General features: G+C 33.5%; 1 protein-coding gene across 1 annotated transcript in view; it reads left to right on the top strand.

Moving 5' to 3' along the window:
- The window catches only part of LOC130895944 (ataxin-2-like protein), a 56,761-nt gene that overhangs the window by 19,562 nt on the left and 14,340 nt on the right, over positions 1–22,859 (top strand). Inside the window, exons 3-9 of the mRNA XM_057803607.1 lie at positions 5,264–5,545; positions 7,070–7,369; positions 14,939–15,118; positions 16,756–17,061; positions 17,484–17,620; positions 17,719–17,909; positions 20,628–20,815. Of these exons, the coding sequence (XP_057659590.1) occupies positions 5,264–5,545; positions 7,070–7,369; positions 14,939–15,118; positions 16,756–17,061; positions 17,484–17,620; positions 17,719–17,909; positions 20,628–20,815 (1,584 nt within the window). The remainder of the gene's footprint in view (positions 1–5,263; positions 5,546–7,069; positions 7,370–14,938; positions 15,119–16,755; positions 17,062–17,483; positions 17,621–17,718; positions 17,910–20,627; positions 20,816–22,859) is intronic.

Below are 22,859 nucleotides of genomic sequence, written 5' to 3'. Positions count from 1 at the left end.
ATATATATATATATATATATATATATATATATATATATATATATATATATATATATATATATATATATATATATATATATATATATATATATATATATATATATATATATATATATATATATATATATATATATATTGCCAGCGAATCCACAGGTCGATTTTCTTTAAACCGGTTGCCAACGCGTTGCCGACTGGTTGGCAACCATTTACCCCATCGGTAGTTCCCCATTCAAATACTCATTTCATTCTGGTTAATGATTTGCGTCAAAAATGAGTTTATTCTGAGTTGATCTTTGTGTATAAGGCCTAAAACCGGCTTTAGACTTAGCACGAAAAGACCGCGAAACGCGATAAATGTAGAGAGATGCATTTCGTCATTCGAAAGCGTAAAGAGAGTGTTTCGAATTTCGTTCCATTTTTCGCGAAACAGCACGAAAATAGTGTGAAACGCGATAAATCGAAAGTCGGCTTAAGGTTCTATTTTACGAGAATTTTGTAAAGGGATTGAAGGTAAAGCTCGATTATGTTGAAGAATGTCAATTTCGATTTGAACATCAAATACAAAGCGCCAAAAAGGGTCTGAAAAAATTGTTCGTTCAGACTTCGCTTATTGACTTGCTGAGTAATTTTTTAATACAAGAAAATGTATCAATTAATTCCCCAATTATATTTTCGATGGCCGAAAATATGTTTTTAAAAACTTCATTAAACTCAAAATTACAATAATTTTATAGAGTTGAATGAACAAAATTAATTTCTCAAGCGAATTAACTATAATTCGTTCGTTCAAAAGTTATTTACAACATTCGTATTTATAATAAAATAAATGCTGACAAAGTGTTTATGATATTTGATCCTATTGCGTTCTATTTAAAGCACATATGGGCAACCACCGGCCCGCGGGCCGGTTCCGGCCCCGTGTAAGATATGATCCGGCCCACGAGACATTTTGGAAAAACCCAATTAAAAAAATATTACACTAAACTAAGTACTTATACTTAGTACTAGTACATATACTTATACTAGTACATATCTTTAAAAAAAAACACTTGTTTGTGCTTTTTATCTTATCCTGCACCGGATATGATATGAATAGACTATAAAAATGTGGAGTCATCAATAGACTAATGAATCCCATAGCCTACACAAGTTTCCTTGTGTTTCCTTAGTTTACTCACGGGAGTGACGGTGAGGCGGCAAACATCAAAACCTTCGATGTTTGCCGCCTCACTCTTTGATAATCACCGCCACTCGGCTTGCTCGATCAAATTCTTTGAAGTTTGCCGCCTCACGGGCTACACATCAAAAGATTTTATTTATTGCTTCTCGATTATTCTAAACTAGTTTATTCCAGATTATTCCTTCATTTTGTCTATATAAGCGGGTGGATGGCCCGAAAGGTAGTTCAGTTCTATTTGAGCTACCGAGGTGATAACTCAGACAAGCGATATCCTAGCGAACGGCTAGAGCCGTCAACTTGCTTTGTGGATTTGTGTGCATCTTGAGTGGTTACTAACTATAGTTTGTTATTAAGTTTATTGAACGAAAAGTAAAAAAAATGATGTCTGGTGGAAAGAAACGAAAAGTAGATACAGAGGGTCGCCAGTTACAAGAAAAATGGACTGAAGAATTCTTTTTTATCTTGCACAATGGTAAGCCTATTTGTTTGCTTTGTAATGAATCCATTTCAGTAATGAAAGAATTCAATATAAAGAGGCATTACTCAACTAAGCATGCTACACAGCACTCACTGACAGGACAATTAAGAACAGACAAAATCCAGAAGCTTAGAGAAAATATTGAAAAACAGCAACAAATGTTTCATAAACAAAGAACACAACTTGATAATGTTGTGAAAGCTAGTTTTATAGTTGGCTCAAAATTGGCAAAGGCATTAAAACCTTTTGCCGAAGGAGAATTTATCAAGAAGTGTATGTTAGAAGTTTGCGGTGTTTTGTGTCCTGAAAAGAAAAATGAATTTGAAAAAATTAGTTTGTCAAAACGAACTGTTGTTCGACGTATAGAAATGATGGCTAATGATATAAAAACAACATTGACTGACCGTATGGCTGGTTTTGAATCATTTTCCATAGCATTAGACGAGAGCACCGATTTGTCTGATACAGCTCAACTGGCTATATTTATTCGAGGTATTGATAAGGAGTTCACTGTTACTGAGGAATTGCTAGCTTTACGGCCGCTAAAAGCAACCACTACAGGAGAGGATATTTTTAATAAAGTTAAAAAGGTATTCACAAGTTTTGGCCTGCCATGGTCAAAATTAATTGGAGTATGCACTGATGGTGCACCTTCTATGGTCGGCTTACGAAAAGTTTTCATCGGAATTTTGAATGAAAAAGCAACAGCATTAAATGTGCAAAAAGATGATTTGATAGTCCCTCATTGCATTATCCACCAACAGAACTTGTGTTCTAAGTCCATTCGACTCCACAATGTTATGAATGTGGTAGTAAAAACCATCAATTTTATTCGATCCAGATGGCTTAACCATCGTCAGTTCAAGACGTTTTTGGATGAAATATCAGCTGAATATAACGACGTAACATATTATTGTGAAGTCAGATGGATGAGCAAAGGAAAAATGTTGAAACGGTTTTACGAGCTTAGAAATGAGATAGCAGACTTTATGAAAATAAAAGATAAGCCACTATCTGAATTGAGTGACCCAAAATGGATATGTGATTTAGCATTTCTGGTCGATCTTACAGGCTATTTGAATGATTTAAATTTGAAACTTCAAAAACAAGGACAGTTAGTAAATGATTTGTACAGCCATTTGAAAGCATTTCAGATCAAACTACGCTTGTGGGAGTCACAGATGCAGTCTGGTAACAGTTACCATTTCAATACGCTCTCTGCGTTTGAAAATATTGTTTATGCTCAATATGCTGAAGAACTCAAGTTACTGTCGGAACAATTTTCGAACAGATTTAGCGACTTCAAAAACATGGAAGAATGTTTCAATTTATTTGCTACTCCTACAAAATGAAATGTACAAAATGCTCCAATACACTTACAAAAGGAGTTAATCGAGATTCAAGAAAACTCACTCCTAAAATCCAAATTTGAAGACTTAGAGTTGTGCGATTTCTACAAAAAATACCTAGAAGAAGACAATTTTCCGCAGCTTAGAAAATTCTCAAGAAGATTGATTTCTGCGTTTGGCAGTACTTATAAATACGAACAGTTCTTTTCATTGATGAAACTTAATAAATCAACACATCGTACAAGACTGACTGACGATAATTTGGAAAATTCTTTACGTCTTTGTATCAGTGGAATTCATCCAAATATCGATGGATTAGTTTCCCAAATTCAAGCAAAAGTGTCTCATTGATTTCAGTGTATTTAACTTTTGTAGTTTGTAACAATTGCAAATGTAACTATTTAATTATAATGTTAATTTAATAATTTTAGTATGTAAATTACCTATATTATTAAAAGAATACTGTTTTCACTTGTTATGTGTAGAAAATGTTAATATCTTCAGTTCCCGGAGGTATATTAGGTTAGTCTTAGTGAATGGTAAAATCGGCATTTGCAATTCTCATGGATAATTCTATGCAATTAACGTTAATTATCAAATTAAAGAGTTTTAGGAATATAAAATGATTTTCTTGGATTACATAGTAACGCCAAAGACATATTTAATACTATAATTAACAACACAATACGTGTAATTAAGGGTTATTAAAAACAATGAAACATTTGAAAATCTCATGCTTTAAATATTTTACTGTTCGTAGTATTCAATTTTCTTAATAAATAGCAACAACTGAGATTGGTTCAATTGGAACCTTCAACCTTTTTTAGAACTGTCCGTCCGATTTGATTGCTTCTAAACCAACTTACAATAAAAAATTGGCATAAAAATTGACCTTTTTTTCAGCCGTAGTTCTAGCATATCGTCTGAAAAAAGATTATTCAACCTCATTTCAAGTTATTGAAAATAAAATACTTATCGACATAATTTGAAAAAAGCCACAAATCGTAATGAAGAAATATTCAGCTTTGTGATAGAATTGCAACTAAAGAAATCGATTTTACAAGAATAAGAAGATCCAAATTGAACCCACGGCTAAATTTTTACAACTACCAATCTACAAAATATTTCAAATTTCAGAATTTTTAAAATCTTTAAGAGTTCTGTTTTGCTATTCTCTCTTACACTGTCTTAACTTTATCACACAATTCACTTTGACGCCTGCCTCTTCTCCTTCTGATTCCTTATCATTTCATTTGAGCTCTTTTGGCGATTCTGTTTGCATTCATTCGATACACATGCTTTAACCATCTCACTCTTTGGAAACTGACTACTCGTGTGATATTTTTTAGCATTCGTTTTTCTTCTTCATGAACCGTTGAGCATTTTCACTCAGTATTTTCCTTTCCTCTCCCAAACTTCTATTTTTTCAACAGTCTTCTGGGTCAGTACCCAAGACTCACACCCATACAGTATAGCATAATCATATTTTTGTAAAATCGTATTTTTGCTGCTATGGGCATTTCTTTTGGTCTCAGAATATTATTTTTAGTCCCTATTGCTCTACAACTCTATGTAATCCGATTTTTTAACTCGTTCGTCTCATCACCTGTATTCTATATCAGTACTCCATTCCAAAACTCATGAACGATTTGCATATTATACCTATGAACCAATGTCCAATCATTAATCATGAGTTATCGTGTATTTTAAGAATACGGGTTCATGATTGACTCGTTCTAGGAAATTCTCAAGTCGGTTTAAGGATTTGAAAAATGATCTGATACAATTTTCTTTGTATCTTTGCATATTTTGTTAACTTGATTGTGTTGGTTGATTATAGTGGCTGATTATAGTGAGGCAAAGCTTTCATTACTCAATCTCTTTTGAATGCAAAATACCAATCTTACACTGTATGATACCGCAAACTTCATGCAATGTTTGTCCGATTCCACTCACGAATTTTATTTGCAATGCAAAATTAAGGTTGTATTCTTAATTTGACCTTTTACTATACTGTAAAAATCCTAACAATTTTGCTATGCATATATTGCTATATGCTATAAACAAAGTTAATGGCTAGTATAAAAGACCATTATGCTATTACACCATTAATTTAGTGACTCTGTAATTCTATTAGCAATGCCAGTAACAAATGATTTGGTACACTTACCAAATGTTACCAAGTTTTGAATAAATTTTTTGTATATTGTTTGATAATTTTCTGGTTTGATTAAATTTTTTTATTCTTTATTTCAGGTGTATTTAAGACGTTTTCTAGTAGATTCGACTTAGCGTTAGAAGTTGCGGCCAAATTAGACAACCCAGATAGTCCGAATCCTCAAGTAAAACCTGATACTTACGTGGATAAAATCATATTCAGGGCATGCGATGTTTTGGCTATGGTAGCAAAAGACGTAGATCTGGAATATCCTACTAGAGATACTTTCCAAACTGATACTGCCATTTCAGCTAGACTTAACGGTAATCTTAAACCAGAAGAAAGAGAATTAGAACCATGGGACTCATCAGGAATCAATGGTAATTGTATTAAATTAATTATAAAAAACAGTTTATTTAGCGGGAGGTAATTGTTGCATAGAATATGTAGAGCTACAGGATCATAAGTCTAATTTTCGTCAAATTTAGCTTTTTATTTATTCTTATTTAGTTTTTCAAACTCTATCAAGCTAAAAAACGGAAATCCTCGGGACAAACGTGACAAACTCCCCAGAGCTTCTATTTTCAGAAGATGACAACCCTGACAATAAAACATGGTGCATGTTATGGGATGAATATGCACCAGGGAGAAGAGGGAATGAAATGAGTTCATGTGAATTGCAACCAATAAGCTAAGTGTATGATCATCAAAATCCCGACTATATGTATACATATGGAAGTCGACGGACAACATAGAAAAGGCAAAAAAGAACCAGAACCAAACAATGAATGTAAAGGACTTCGTTGATTTCTTCATTTCTTACGAAAACCAGAGAATCACCCTACATTTCAAGGAATAAAACACTATTGAACATATTTTTTTGATATCAACGACTGTGTGGTTTTAACTGCAGAAAGAAATCTGTTGACCTCGCACACCACGACAAAATGAACTCATTTCCATGCCGGCGGATATACCCCCATCTGAATGACGATGAGTACAATTAGTAGTAACAAATATGAAGACCTCAAGACACTACTCCAATGTTCACAAGATTGATAGAATAGGTACAAGTCATACCTCGAATCAATGCCGCATGGTGATAATAAATCTGAATTTCATGTTTAGAAAATTTGATGTAATGTTTTTTACAGAAAATGTTTTATTGTAAATAGTTTTAGATGACATCAAGGTAGTAATTATGTAAGTAAGTAAAATAAATCATTAATTCCAATTGTTGAATTTTAATTTTGAGCTACAATAACGTAAGTAAAATATTTTCCAAATATTAAAGGAAAGCGTGTTTTTCATAATTGTGTTTGTTCAATGAGTACAATGTAAATGAAACTTTAAAAAAACACTGTCTCTACATTGTTGTATGTTTGTGTTATACCTTTCCGAAAGTGAGTTCCTGTAAAATTATGACTTCCGTTCCTCTAACCTCCAAGTAGAGATATGTGTTTATCAAAATATAGATTGTTACATTTGCTATGGAGAACAAAATATCTCCGTTGGTTTACCTAGCAGCTGTTGACTGAAATATTTTTCTCCAATGTAACAATATTTAAAGGCAAAGCACCTATTGCTAATCTAATACTAGATTTGGATAAAATTTGCTCTTAATAGAAAAAAAAGTCATCAAAAAAAAGCGGATGATGTATTATTAATACATAATATTTTATTGTTTGTGATTACTTCTATTCTTATCGACTTGATTAGTTTAACCTATTATGTAATAGATGCTTTATAGTTTATTATACAAATTCCATTAAATTAAAGGTGAATAATGTTCCAAAGTTAGGCCTACCTTGAGAAAAAAAAATCAATTTTTACACTAAATGAAATTTAATTACAAAATAAAACCACCTTACCCATTTTCATTCCAATGTATTTGTACGTTGCAGGTACAGATATACAACTTGAATTGGACCAAGCTAACGGCTGGGATGCGAATGATATGTTTAGAAAGAATGAGCAAGAATATGGAATTCAGAGTACATATGATCAGTCTTTGAGAGGTTATACAGTACCCCTTAAAACTAGCGACAGCGCTGATTATAAAGAAGCGGAAGCAAAGGCAAATCTGATAGCGAATGAAATAGAGAACCAACCTCAACATAAAGCTAGGTTAGAATTAGAAAACGGCGACGAAGAAGCTGCTTTTGCTGCCGTCGTTAGGCCACATCAAGATTCAGCTAGCAACGGTAAATTCATGTTAAAAGAAAACTACTTGAAAAGTCGCTCAATACTAAGTAATATAATTAACATATTCCTTATACCATAAAAATAGGCAATACAATATCTTCTTAAGCCTTGTAATAGTAGAATACATTTCAGTATGTGGTGAAATTCTTCAATTTTATGAAACTCCACACTATAACTCAGTTGTAATAGATGCCTTTTTGCCATATGTAGAAGAAAACACGACAGAAACATGAAGAATTTTTAGTAGTAGTTATTCGGGTCGTAGTCCTGTGCTAGGATAATTTCTACCCTGGTAGACCAGTGGTTAAATGTGATCCAGCTCTCGGGTTGTTTCTTTCAATTATTAATTCTCATGAGCAACATAATTGATTGAAAAAGTTTGAAATTTCCACAAAAAATTTATCACATTCGGAAACTGATCTAAATTTTGTTCTGGGTTAGGATCTGATAGGTAATCTGCCTTAACCTGTTATATTTTTTTCTGTTATATCTTCCACCGTGTATTTCATAAAACGATGTTCGTGTAAGCTTGGCGATCCACATCTCATAAAGATAAAAGATTTTCTTCTGCTCTGTTCTGTACTACTTTATACTTCTTAAGTATTTTCGTCGCCAGCAAACAATTTCATCGCTTTTCAGTAAATGTGTTTTACAGTTATGCTTTTCTCAGACAAAATCCAAATTTCTCAAAGTGGTCCATAAAAGTTTTTTAGTTATCAACGGAATACTGTCATCCTGGCCAAGCTCCATTAAAATCTTATCTAGAGTGGGTATTTCTTTGTTAAAATAAAAAGAGTGACATTTTCTTCAAATTACACTTTTGGTGTCTTCATCAAGGACATTTACTGGTCTGCCTGAACTTTTGTTGGGAGGTTCCACTTGGCCTGCTATCTTTCTCCCCAGCAATAATTTAAAAACGGTGAATTTTCCAACTCCAGTCATTCGGGAACATCGGTTGACAGTTTCTTGTACAGTAACTTTCGAGTAATCGTATTTTATGCAATCGTGTACATTTAAAATAATAAATTTCTCAATCACTGATTGTGGAGAATTATTGGAACATCTTCGTTGGTGTTAATGTCACCATTTTATTACTAATCTTATAATACTGTAAACACTATTTACGGCTTAACAGCAAATACTGATGCGTCAAACTAAACAAATATACTTATAAAGGTCTAAAAATTTTGGGTAAGACACCATTGCCCTTACAGCACATGGTTAAGCGGAATCTGAAATAGGGTTGGAATTAGGCAGAGGCACTAATAGAAGGTTAAACGGTACCTGTTAAACGCAAAACATAACTGTATAATCTACTACCTAAGTAATCCCCACACAATATTTCGATATTGACACTTAAGGCCAGAAAACATACTTTTCCCAATTCTCTTTCGCAATTACTTGAAATTTTAATATTACAAACAATACTATTTCAAGACCTACACCGATGGCGACACCGCCGATTGTGCCGAACTAGATGGAATTCCCCATCTTATTACTCTATACCTTTTTGAAATAGACTATAACATTATCAGTAGTAATCTTTTTGTGTATATTAGGTTTCTTAATCTTCTAGGGAGCTAGATTCTCATTAACACAGCTATCCTGCGAAAGAAATGTAACGTGAAATGAAATATCTCATAGACTAATTTGGTGATAAATATATATATATATATATATATATATATATATATATATATATATATATATATATATATAACGAGTGGCCCAAAAGTCGCGCAACGCTAACACAAAATGCGCATGAGTTGGTTTCACCCTACTAGTACAAGGTTACGCGATTCTATCGAATATCTTACAGTTGTTTGTGTGTAAAGGAGCGGTGAGGGTATTTAAATGTGTAACGAATGTGTAACCATGGCAACGGGATCGGTTCACAATTGCGGAACGCGTGTGTTTAGTGACCTCGTACTACCGTTATCATGCCGATTATCAAAACATTTTCTCCGATTTTGCCGAAAAATTTCCTAACAGTCAAGTTCCGAGGCGTGAAACTGTGTATCGCTTGATAAAAAGGTTCGAAAAAAATGGTACTGTGAATGATACGAAGCGTTCGGGGCGGCCACGCAGCGTGCGAACAAGCATTAACAGAAGACGATCCGGACCGCAGACTTCAGTTTGCTGAGTGGTACGTAATTCGATGTAAAGCGTTCAAAGACTTCTTTAAAACCATTTTGTGGTCAGATGAAGCACAATTTGAATTAAATGGCCGAATCAACAGACACAATTGCGTTACTGGTCTACAGACAATCCGCATATCACCATCCAAGAAGAATTAAATGTTCCAGGTGTAACGGTATGGCTTGGTGTTTGCTCCTTCGGAATCATTGGCCCTTACTTTTCGACACAACAGTAACAGGTCCTGCATACCTTGATTTGTTGATGGAACTGCGCGAAGAACTGAATAATAACCAGGATTTTTCTGGTCGTGTGTTAACTCTTCAACAAGATGGCGCGCCGGCCCATTACGCTGTAATTGTTCGCGAATTCCTAAATCAAAATTTTTCCGGATTGGATTGGTAGACGAGGTCAAGTGGAATGGCCACCAAGATCTTCTGACCTGACTCCTTTAGATTTTGCAGTGTGGGGAATTTTAAAGGATAGGGTGTTCAAAAATGCTTTACCAGATGTGGAGATCATGAAAAACATAATCACCAACGAAGTCGATACGCTGAATGCAGATAAACCTACACTTGCGCGCATCTGTAAAGCTGTTAAGAAGCGATGTCTGAAGTGCACAGAACAAGAAGGAGGTCATTTCGAACATCTTTTATGATGCCAACGAGTCAACTTTTGCCTTGCTTCAAACTAATTTTGTGTATTCGTTTTTTTTTTTTTTCGAATAAATTTTGTACTTTTGCTACGCAATGTCATTTTTTTTCAATTGGTTGCGCGACTTGGGCCACTCTATATATATATATATATATATATATATATATATATATATATATAACGGGTGCGGCAGCATAACTTCCTTTTTTAAAAAGTTCGCCATTTAGTCGGTAGATGTCGTAACGGAGTGCTAGTGGTCTCGTTCGAGAGGGGGGACTATAAAGTTTTGTCCCGGCACAGTTCAGTCGCCATCATGCGTTGGAACAGTGAGGAGCGTGCGTTTGCCGTTGAGGTTTACTTTTCGAGCGGATGTTCTGTGATCGCAACCCAGCGCGCCTTTCGGAATCGCTTTAATTTAGCCCCCTTGGCCCCTGTCCCGGACCGGAAATCAATTGTTACGTGGGTCACTACGTTCAGACAAACTGCAAGTGTGACAAGACGAAGAACTGGAGTCCCTCGGCCCATTAGATCACCGGAGAACATTGAGTTAGTTAGAACTTCAGTGTTGCGATCACCACGGCGTTCTGCGCGCAAACATGCGTCTGCCCTTGGACTTTCCGATCGTTCTGTGAGGAGAATACATGATGATCTTCATTTTCATCCATACAAGATGGCAATTGTGCAGGAACTTTCTGAACGTGACTTCAATTCTCGGAGGAACGCGTGTGAGGTTTTTCTGGAAGTCGTTCCTGAGGACGCTATTGTTTTTTTTAGTGATGAAGCCCATTTTCATTTGTGTGGATCCGTAAACAAACAAAACATGCGCTACTGGGCTGATACCAATCCTCGACAATTGCATCAACGGCCTTTGCATTCACCTAAAGTCACAGTGTGGTGTGCAATTTACTCACGTGGAATTATTGGTCCCTGGTTCTTTGAGGAAAATGAAGTCACAGTGACAGTGAATTCGCACCGGTATGTAAACATGTTACAGGAATTTTTTTTCCCACGGCTAGATGAGTTGGACTTAGGGGACACTTGGTTCCAACAAGACGGAGCAACGGCACACACTTCAAGAACATCGATGGCTGTTTTGAGGGAACACTTCCCAGAGCGCCTTATCTCAATTAGGGGCGATTTGGAGTGGCCAGCCCGCTCTCCCGATTTGACCCCTTGTGATTATTTCCTATGGGGTTTTTTGAAATCCCGTGTGTATGTGAACCGTCCAAGGACCCTACAAGATTTGAAGACGAACATCCAGGAAGAAATTGCCAACATAACGCCTGCTATGCTGGCAAGAGTCATGACAAACGCCAGAAATCGGTTTACTCAGTGTATGGAGAATGGGGGACGTCACCCCTAACTGATTTGATCTTCAAAACTCAGTAAAACAAAACTTTATGTATGTGCCTGTATTATAAAAAACGAATAAAAATTTTCTGATTCATACAATAAGTTTTATTAACTTTTGAAAAAAGGAAGTTATGCTGCCGCACCCTGTATATATATTTCCTTTTTACGAGTATCCTACCGCCGGCACGCCTTTGGCACACTATTTTCAGTGTTTGTGAACGGATAACCATATATTGACCCCAACCCGGTACTACCTACACTTGATAAAAAGAAACAATTTTACAATGAAATCAATGCCAAACTATGAAAGTGGCTTAAATATTCGTTGGGTCACTCTTTGGTCCCATTGCATACCTAATGAGGTTTTATTACTCTATACCTTTCTGAAATAAACACTTCCAAATAGAAAATCAAATATAAGAAAGACAAAGAAAAATCGAAACGTCAAAATTTATATCTTAAAAATTATCAAAAAAAAACTAATTTTTAAAACAGAAGATACCTAAAATCAAAAACATTTAGATGCATTAATACTTTGCCAGTAGTTTTTTTATTGGGAACGTGGCAACGAAACACCAAAGTGGACTAACTTTAATATATTTTCCGAGCTTTCGAATACTTATGTATTCATCGTCTGGGAAATAATTAAGATTTCTGGTGATTTTTGATAATATTGAAGCTTGTGAAAATGATAAAAAAAGACCTAAATAATTTAAGTAAAATTTATAGCTCTACGTAGCAATCATCAATTGAATTATTATTATAGTTTTATTTGAATTTACAAAAAGAGCTATCAAATTTCACTTGGATTATTTAGGTCTTTTTCATGTTTTTTTGATATTCCATGGTTCGTTAGTGCAGTTCTATTTTTTTATCGTATTGATTACCTTTTAGTCTATTTTCTAAATACTGAGTTGTCTGTCCTATGTAGACAGCATCACAATTAATACAAGACATTTGATATATAATATTACTTCTGTTATTTTTTGGTGTTTTAGATTTAAATTTAGTGAAATAATTCGATATTTGTTGAGAAAGTACATATGGTAAGGAAAAATGTTTTATGTTTTGATCTTTCGTTTCTGTTTTGCTTTTTCATTATTTTTTAGTATCCTATAGTTTTTTCTATTTCTAGTGCAATTGATTGTTCCACTTCCAATTTGACAGCATTGTTCTGATTGTGATTTTTAGAATTCGTTGAATTTTTGGAAGTAGAGATTGTGCTCGAAGAAGAAACTTTTTTTCTTAAATTATTCAGGATAGACCATGTTTCCTTTACAACATTACAAGAATTGGCGAGTTTCTTATTTTAACAAATATCCTTTGCGGCTTTGATTATAATAAAACTGCTTGTATTTGTTTTATTTCTAATATACGCAGTAAATTCAAATTTTCTCCGGTTTCAATATATATGGGGTGTTACAGAAAAAGTGATCTCGTCTCTAGGATAGGTGGGAAACTGAAAAAAATTGGGGTTTGCTCAGAAAAGTAATGATGTCGATTCAATTAGAGTATACACAAGCCTATCGTTTTTTTCTACAGAATACATCTTCTATAAGGACATTAAAGTGACGTTGAATTCTGTCTTCCAATTCTTGACTTGAATTTACCTCTATACCATCGACTCTTTCCTTAAGATATGACCGACCAAACTGTGAAGTCAAATGGATAAAATCGTATGACTGAGAAGACCAATGAATTGGAGTTTCTGTACATCTAACCATCCATTGATTCGGAAAATTTTTATTCAACTAATTACGACACCTTCTGTCTATCTGCGGTGGAACTTCATCGTGAAATAAAAAATGGAGATATTGTTAAATATTCTAATATCTTGAATAAGTGATTGTTTGAAATATTCAAGTACATATCAACATTTCAATTTCCAGATAGAATGTGATAACCTTTTAATTGGTTACCCTAACGCTAAACATTAATTTTATGAAGTATTGTTAATGCGATGCCTTTTTGCCGTGTGGATTATCATCACACCAGTAGTGTGCTTTGTGGAAGTTAAACATATCTTCTCGCATAAAGGTGGCTTCTTCCGTAAAAAATAGAACATTTTAAAAAATTTGGATTGAGGACTGTTCTGTCTTGTGACGCATCGTCTGGTAATTGCTCTTGGACTTATCTGTAATGAAGTAATTGCTGCTTTTTAAGTATAAAGAAATTAATAAGAATTATTTGTTTGTCTGTCTTGCCATATTGTAATATGACCGCCAAGAACTATTTACATTCCTTCGCAAAAATTTTTAAAATTTTGTAAAAGCTAGGGACAAAGATGGAACTAGTTTGAATTTTGTAAGTGACGCTAAAGACGAAAAAGAACGATGACGTTTGTCAAAGTTATTGAAAAGTTTTCGGGTAGCTACAGATCTCCTCAATATTCTAACCACATCAAAAAAAATGCGCAATGCTTATATTTAAGAAACTTTAGATTTTTCAAAACAATAAATTATTTCCCATAATAATGTGACTCAAGTTTTTTTTCACCATAAATTAATAAGTTTTCTTTCTGCTTGGTGTTGTTGATAATTTTCAAATCAATATATTCCGAGTTTTAACAAGTGTAGAAAATTCAACCTCAAAAAAGATGCCTGGTATAAACCGTGTTTCTAATGCCCTCTATGAGAATCAGCTTTAAAAACATATTTGTATAAAATTTCATTACTATGTTGCCAGTAGTTCGTCATAATAGTAAATGTCTATATTTCTCAACGCGCTTTGCCTTGAAAACGGATGGCATTACGGATTAGAAAACCCCAATTGTTTTTTAATTTTCTACCTATCCTAAAGATGGGCTCATCTTTTTTGCACACCCTTGATAAAACTGCTGAAATATTTACTCATTAATTTGGAGGATCGTTTAATGGGATAGTAGTTAATCATTTCAAATTTTTTTCGACCTTTTGCACTTTTGCCAGATATGTATATTTCATTTTGATTAAAAGTTGGTGGCATCCTATTTAATGTTCTCCCTATCTGAGTATCAGTTCCGTATGCTTAACTGAGGCCAAATACCACTTTCAGAAGATGGTTCCAGTTGGACACTTGTGGTTGCAACAAATGTTTCTGATATCAAGTAAATTCAGTTTTGAAAATAAAAAAAACTTACATCCAATTGTTTAGAGAAAAGCTCACTGCTGGCATTCTTAAGAAACAAGTTGTAATTGAATTTATTTAAAAGTGTTTCTAAATAAGTATATTTTATCAATTACTTGATTTTTTTTATTTTTCTAGAAATAAATGCATAAATGATTATTGAATAGTTTCAGTTAATTTCTCAGGGACCACGTTAATACATAATGGGAGCATGAACGAATGTTTTTAAAATAATCTTAATCCATTGTTATGTACTTTCAAATGTATGAAAGTAATTATTCTCTATTTTTATTTATATAAGCCTTCTCTTATTTTTTTAGGAAAGTATCTTCCACCAGCAAAACGGAAGAATCAAAATAACGGAAAATTGGTTAGAAGCACTCCACCTCCAAGTCAAAGTAGTAGTAATCAGAATACTCCATCGCCAAAAGAAACTAGACCACCTATGGCATTCCCGGCTTATCAATCTCCTATTCAGAATAATTCACATATTCAAACAGGTATATTTAAAATATGGATTTGTTTAGTTACAGTACAGAATTCATCCAAACTCAGATCAAAATTAACATTATTATTTAGGTACCCATTAAGCAGATTGTTTATCCTCAAATGTTTGCATTTATTTTTTTATTTAAATTAGTTTTACCTTCTGAATATCTATTGTTTAATACTTATACAATGCGATCCATATGTATGGAATAAACTCAATTTTAGCGTTATTAGGTACTATGTGAAAAAAATCTGAAGCGGGTCGATTTTTATTCTCAAATTGACAATTTACAGTATGAAAATATCCCTCTCCAGCACTCCCTCTAAAATTTTAAATAAGATGTGTGGAACCTTGTTGGAAAGGGATTTTAGTCGTTTTGTTCAGCAATATAAAGTTTTTTAAATTTGGTGCAATTATAACTGAAAAAATTAATTTTTAAGATGTAAAATTTTGATAGTGTATCTATCACAAAACTTTACGTAGAATTTCGCATAATATTTAAAATGTACTAAACAATTAAATTAAATGTTCAAAATGGCCACTTCTTGACAATAACTGAGATGATTTTGGAATTCTCGTACAACATTTGGTATGACCTCAGGGGTTATTTTGTTTATTTCTTCTGTTATCCTAACTTTTAAATTAGTAATATTGTCTGGTCCATTAAAATATACTAGTAATACAGAAATAATAGTCAAAAGCCAAATAATTGATATGAATCTAGTAGACTGCTGTCAAGTATATAAAGTTACTAATAGACGTCAGTATAATATTTGTGCGCGTATTAAATTATGGCTCATTTATCCGAGACTCAAAGAATAGACATTTTGATTATGATTGATTGTAGTAATAAAACAACAATTCAGAAGGAAATTTGTGAAAATTTTTAACAATAAATACCCTGGTCAACACGTTTCACAGTCTAAAGATAGAAAATTTGAAAAAAAGTTTCTTGAGGCAGGAATTCTGTGAATTAATGATGAACAGAATGATTGCAGATTTGCAGTTCATTAACAAAATGAGTTTTTTCTAATGAAGCGATGATTAATCATCCAAAATAATAGATTGAATTATCTACTACCAACAAGATGGAGCTCCACTGCATTTTTCATGCACAGTTAGAGATTATTTGAACGAGGTTTTTCCCAATAGGTGGATTGGAAGAAGTGGAACGATCGAATTGCCGGCTAGATCCCACGATTTGACTCCTTGATTACTTCTTATGAGATTATTGAAAATCTAAAGTATATTTTGATATACTAGACAATATTGCTGATTTAAAATTTAGGATAACGGAAGAACTTAACAAAATAACCCCTGAGGTCATACAAAATGTTGTATGGGAATTTCAAAATCGCCTCTGTTATTGTCGAGAAGTGAATGGTGGTCATTTTGAACATTTGATTTAATTGTTTAGTACATTGAAAAATACATTATAAATATTATGCGACATTCTACGTAAAGTTTTGTGATAGAGACATCAAAATGTTAAGTATCTAAAATTAATTTTCTCATTTATAATTGCACTAAATTTGAAAAATGAACCGAATTGTGTATGATAAATGATTATCAAGTTATATAAATTAGTTTAACAAATTTCCGATATAATTCCTTGAGAAATAATGATTCATTACATTTTCATTTTAGGACCACTGCCAAATCAACAGCCCCACATTCTTAGTGCCCCAATTCATTCATCTCCTATGAATATGCAACAACATCCGATGCAACCTCCTAACCATGGCCCTCCACACCCACATTCTCACACACCACCTCATCAATTTCAACCGCCTATTCAAACCAGACAACCTCCTCCTCCTCCTCAACCAATAGTTCAGCAACCCCCTCCTCAACCCAAACCTCAGATGAATGGAGAAGCAAAAGGAGCACCACGTCAACAAAGGGTTTATCAAAATCAGCAATATCCACCAGAAATGAAACCAGATATACCAGGTGATAAATTTTTAGTCTATTCTCAGTTTTACTGAATAAATTAAGAATTTTTCGTAAAGTCTGAGGAGCAATTCATAACTTCTTCCAGAACTGCGAATATAAAATGTTGAAAAATGGCAACTAATTTTGCTTTGGCTTTTAATTTTATTTAATTAGAAAATTTGTCTATTTTGGAACTACTTTTAAAAATATACATTATACATAAAAAAACTGCAAATTTGATATTTTCATTATTATGTACGAATTTATAACATAACATAATAGATAAGATCTTAGAAAATATTTTTACTTTGTCGAGATTTTGTCAATTGGATCTTAAAATAAAGAAAATACAATGAAAAGTACTAAAACTATTAATTTGCAAGGGTGTGTATTTATTTTGAAATGAGTCACATTGATAATAAATAAACTTTTTGCTTAAGGACCATCTCATCCACCAAGGCATAGAGATGAAACTATAAAAGATTTACATCAATTTGCACAAGATTTTCAATTGGCACCTTTACCAAATGAACAGCCTCCGCCGCAAATACAAGCCCCTCCTGTAGTGGAGCAAGTGGTAAGTAATAATAACTATGTAAGGGTTTTGATATTAACAAATCTATTGGACATTAGATATTGTAAGAAGTATCGTTTTATTAATGATATATATTTCAGGTTCAACCTATACAACAAATTTCACCACCTAACAAACCTTTACAGCAGCCATCACCACCCCAACCCCAACAATCAATCAGCCCTAGACAAGAAAATATAGAAAAGGTCACAAACACTTTGAAAAAATCCACTCTGAACCCAAACGCTAAGGAATTTGTTTTGAATCCTACAGCTAAGCCATTTCAACCTAGGTAAGTGACTCTTTTCCTATCTCTGGAGATTGGTTTCAAATCATTTACATTTGTAGTTTTGTACACACAGTACTACAACTTCCAAAATGGTGCAAATGATGATTTCGAACTTTATAAAGGCTTTTTTAAAGAGAAAATTACACAATTGAAAAGGGTATGGGTATGGACAGACAAAGAAAATTTTTCAAATCTACTGATTATCATGTTTAATTGCAATGACAACATTGATAATCTCGATAATCCCGTTGAGATCTATTAAATCTAGTAGCGCAGGTCTTAAGCTTAACAATATTAAAAGTAAAATTATAGCTATTTTGGAAAATAGATGTTCACATATTAAATTTAGAAGTTTCCAGGTAAATATTGTCTATTAGACTTTCATAGCAGTTATTAAGCTCAATTAAGTAATGTATCATTCATACGAACTTTCTTAAAATTTTATCTATATATAACTCTATACGCGGTGATCACTATCCAATTGTCAGTTTCGGAACTGTAACTTATGAGTTGTGTAATAGAGCAATTTGAATGTTGAATTTTTCTTTAGCCTGCAAGCATTGGTGAATTTCAAATACCCGCCATTTATTGATTTATTTTTTTATGGTTGTCGTTCACCCTATATAGCTGAGTTATATACTTTACTTGTCCCGCGCATAACAATGTTTCATCTTAGTGTGCAGCAATCGCTTAGTGGAGTTGGCTTGTTTAGCCGGGTCACGTCGAGTTACAACATAAGCAGACATCCAAAAAGAGCTGATATTAATGAAAGTGATGGAGAGAGTGAACATGATCACCACACTGATTCTGAGCGGTCATTAACGAAAGATCATGAAAGTGAGAGCTCTCATATTTAACCTGGAAACAGACTTTATTAACCAGTTGCCAAAGAAGCCAAAAATATTTTAGATTTGAAGGAAATGTGGGACAAAGATGACATGGCTCCTGGCTTTGATTTGACTACATACACACTCGTTTAGAAAAATAGATAGAAAATTTGTCATCTATTCGTAAATTATTTAATTTTTTCTTTGAAAAATGTCGTGCAAATTATCAGATTAGTGAAAATGTGAACGTTGATAAAATGTTGAGTCCTTCAGGCGGCTGCAAATTTAGGATGTATATTGCCAATAAGCTAGCAAAATATGCCATAAAAGTCTATACATTGGCTGACGCTCAAACTTTTTATACCAACAATTTAGAAATTTGCCCTGGAAAACAACCAGTTACACCGTACCATTGCGATAATACCGCCTTTAGAGTCGTGAAACGTCTGTCTTATGGCACACTAAACACTGATAGAAATTTAACATCCGATAATTATTTCACATTCCACTAGCATATGATTTACTGGCTCACCGCACTACACTATTTGGATACTCAGGAAAAATAAAAAGAAAATCTCGCCCTTCTCTCTGAACATGAAAATAGGACCCAAAGCCAGTTCGGTTTTAATGAAAATAAAGTGCTGGTTTCATATATACCAAACAAAAGAACTAAAAAATTTTATGATTAGTTATGTCAAATTAATCCAGCCTCTGGTGATTGTGGGAAACCCGAAATCATCACTTTTTACAACTAAACCAAAGGAGGAATGAATGTAATTGATAGATTGGATAAAAATATTCAGTGGCTCGAGTAGCAGATGGCCGCTAAGATTATTTTTATCTGTCCTCAATATTGCCGGGATAACAGCCAAATAGTTTATAAAGAAAATAAAAATTATTTCTCGGAGACAGTACCAAAAACAATTAGCCTTGCATTTAACGCAACCACATTTATTCTCTTTAGCAAATTATCAAATGTGGCAAAGGAGTAAAAAATCGCAAGACAAAAAAGAAATGTTTTACTTGTAAAAATGTTTTATGCACAGAACATGCATTTACTTTGAGTGATATATGTAAAGCTGGTGCATTTGATGAAGATTGATGTATAATTGTTTACTGCTGAATTTTTTAGATAATATATGTTTAGTATATGTTTTAGAGGCGCCAATGCTCTAGGGTTAAACATGCAATTTTCATAAAATTTTATTGCTCTCTATGCTATTATGCTATTGCCTGGTTTATGAGAGACTTTGTCCTGTGTCAACTATAAACTTAGCATTAATTTCTGGAATTTTTTGATTCTTTTGAATGTTTTTCAATTATTAATAAGATTTTGTACTAAACAGTCAAACTATGATCTCTGAAACTTGAATCTAAAGTTTACTACTAGCAAACGCAAAAATAAAACTTTCACAATTTCCTCTTCTATTTCTAAGGTGTAAGTATCATAAGTATGCCCAACATTTTTAAGAATAAATAACTAGGGAAGCAACAGAAAAAAGAAAATCCCTATTATTAAATAAACATTATTCATCATACATATGCCACAAAACTATGTATTTTGTAATGATACATTTTTAAAAATAAATTGCTTCATTAGGAATTGGAGAATTCAGAGGTATTTGGGCCAAGAAAAGTCTTATAAATGTTGAAAATATAATTCAATGATTAACTTTATTAAATTTATATATAATCTACAAGTATTTTGGGTATTTTATTTTTCATTCCATCTACACCACCACCCTTCACTTGTTAAATTTGGAATGAATAATGCATTGATATTACTGACGTTTTTAATGTTTTTTTTTCTGAAATGCGCTAGTTTTATGACATTGATTTAATTTATTCTGATAAAAGATCTCATATAACATAAATATGTTTATTTTGGTTTTAGGTCTCCAAGTACTCCATCGGCAAGCCGGCCACATACTCCACAAACGCCTAGCCATAGCCCATATATCCCTGCTACTGTTGGTGGTCCAGCAGTTCAGCCTCCAATGGCTCCACTCATGATGCCGGTCCATTATGTTATGACCAGTCAACCACAATATCAACCTCCACAAGGCAATAAAATACGTCGCTGTAAGATATCTATTATTTATCACTTCATATTAGAATATTGCCTATTAGTTTGGGAGGTCGCTGTATTCATAGGAATTTCTCACCAAATTAATTTTAATCTAAACAGTGTTCATTGTTTAGAAATTAATAGATAAACAGATCGCTATTAAATCATGCAAATAAATAACTAAATAGTTTTTAAAGCTATTTTCATTAAATAAAAAAATTTTCAGCTGTTTTACTGTGAATTGTGGACAGTGCTTTAGCAAAAAATGTGCAATTAAACCACCAAAATCAATAAACAACTAATTATTTAATGGATATAATAACAAATACTTTTTATAATTTTTTTTTATCTGAATCTGGGAAAATTTGGTTAAAATGAGAAAAACATATTCACTCCTTATACGAAAATCAAGCTTCTTGTATACCATTGTATACTGTAGTGCACTGGGAGGCTTTTATTTATTTATTAATACAAACCAAAGATTGACAGAAATCAATATTTACAACTTTTACTTAAAATTACGACTTTTACAAATTTCCAACTTATTCTAAGGGGTTTTCCAATAAGAGGTGTTATTTTGATATTCAAAGAAAAATGCCATTTTTTGAAATAAATGATCGGATGTTTATTTCATTATAAAGAGGAAGCTATACCGTTAATAATGGAACACAACATCAGCCAAATGGCCGCCACGACTGCGCTTACAGGACCATATCCTTTTCATGAAATTTTCCGTAACCAAATTTTAAAACGGCTGCCCTATGTCCTCGATAACCTCACCAATTCCATCTTTGAGGTCTTGAATCGATGCTGGACAGTTGGCGTAGACCTTATCTTTCACGTGGCCCCAAAGGAAAAGTCGTAAGGTGTTAAATCACAAGATCTTGGTGGCCAATTGTGATCACCTCTTCGAGAGATAACACGGTCCGGAAATTTTTCCCGTAAAAGATCGATGGTTTCGTTGCTTGTGTGGCACGTAGCGCCGTCTTGTTGAAAGTAAACGTTGTCCAAATCAATACCATATAATTCCGGCCATAAAAAATCATTAATCATCTCTCGATAGCGCAATCCATTCACCATAACTATTGCTCCAGCCTCATTTTCGAAAAAGTAAGGTCCAATGACACCGCCAGACCATAACACGCACCAAACAGTCACGCGTTGATGATGGAGAGGATTTTCAACAATAACTCTTGGGTTTTCTGAGCCCCAGATTCGACAATTTTGTTTATAGACGTAACCACCAAGGTGGAAATGGGCCTCATCGGTTAAGATGATTTTTCGATGAAATTTCGGATCATTTTCATGCATTTCAAGGACCCAATCAGCAAAGACACGACGTTGTTGATGATCGGCTGGCTTGAGTTCTTGTGTTAACTGAACTTTATATGCCTTAAGACCCAAGTCTTTATACAAAATACGGTGTAATGACGTTTGTGGAATGGCTAATTCCAAAAAACGACGAGGAATGGACAAACCTGGGTTTTCTTCAACACTTTGAGCTACAGCAGCAATATTCTCAGTTGTTCTTGAGCGACGTGCACGGGTTTTATTCTTCACATCACTAACTTGTTCCAACAGCTCAAATTTTTCCACCAATTTCTGTATTGCGGTCCGAGAAGGTGCTTCACGTTGACCCAAAAATGTTTTAGTTTTACGAACCGTCTCTGCCAAACTTTCGCCATTTTTATAGTGAATTTTAATAATTTCAATGCGTTGTTGAAGCGTGTATCGTTCCATTTTCATTAATACCGTAGTTTCTACTTGTCAAATGTCAAAAAATGACAACTTCAAAAGTGACATTTACCGAAATAACTGGCAAAGTAACACCTCTTATTGGAAAACCCAATATATTTGCTATTATAGTTCTCAAGATAAACTGATTTAATAATTTTTTGGCATTGAAGATGATGGAATTTTTTAACAGGTCAGAAGTGGGCATTTTTAGGTAAATGTTCAACTTTATTGCGAAGCAAACAAATGGATTCTAAAATAAAAAGGGCTGAAAGATTTAAAATTAAAAATAGGTCCAGATTATTTGTTACTGCTTACTTAAAT

The sequence above is a fragment of the Diorhabda carinulata genome, chromosome 6 (genome assembly GCF_026250575.1).
Source record: "Diorhabda carinulata isolate Delta chromosome 6, icDioCari1.1, whole genome shotgun sequence".
Classification (NCBI taxonomy): domain Eukaryota; kingdom Metazoa; phylum Arthropoda; class Insecta; order Coleoptera; family Chrysomelidae; genus Diorhabda; species Diorhabda carinulata.
This window is presented reverse-complemented; position numbering and strand designations above follow the sequence as displayed.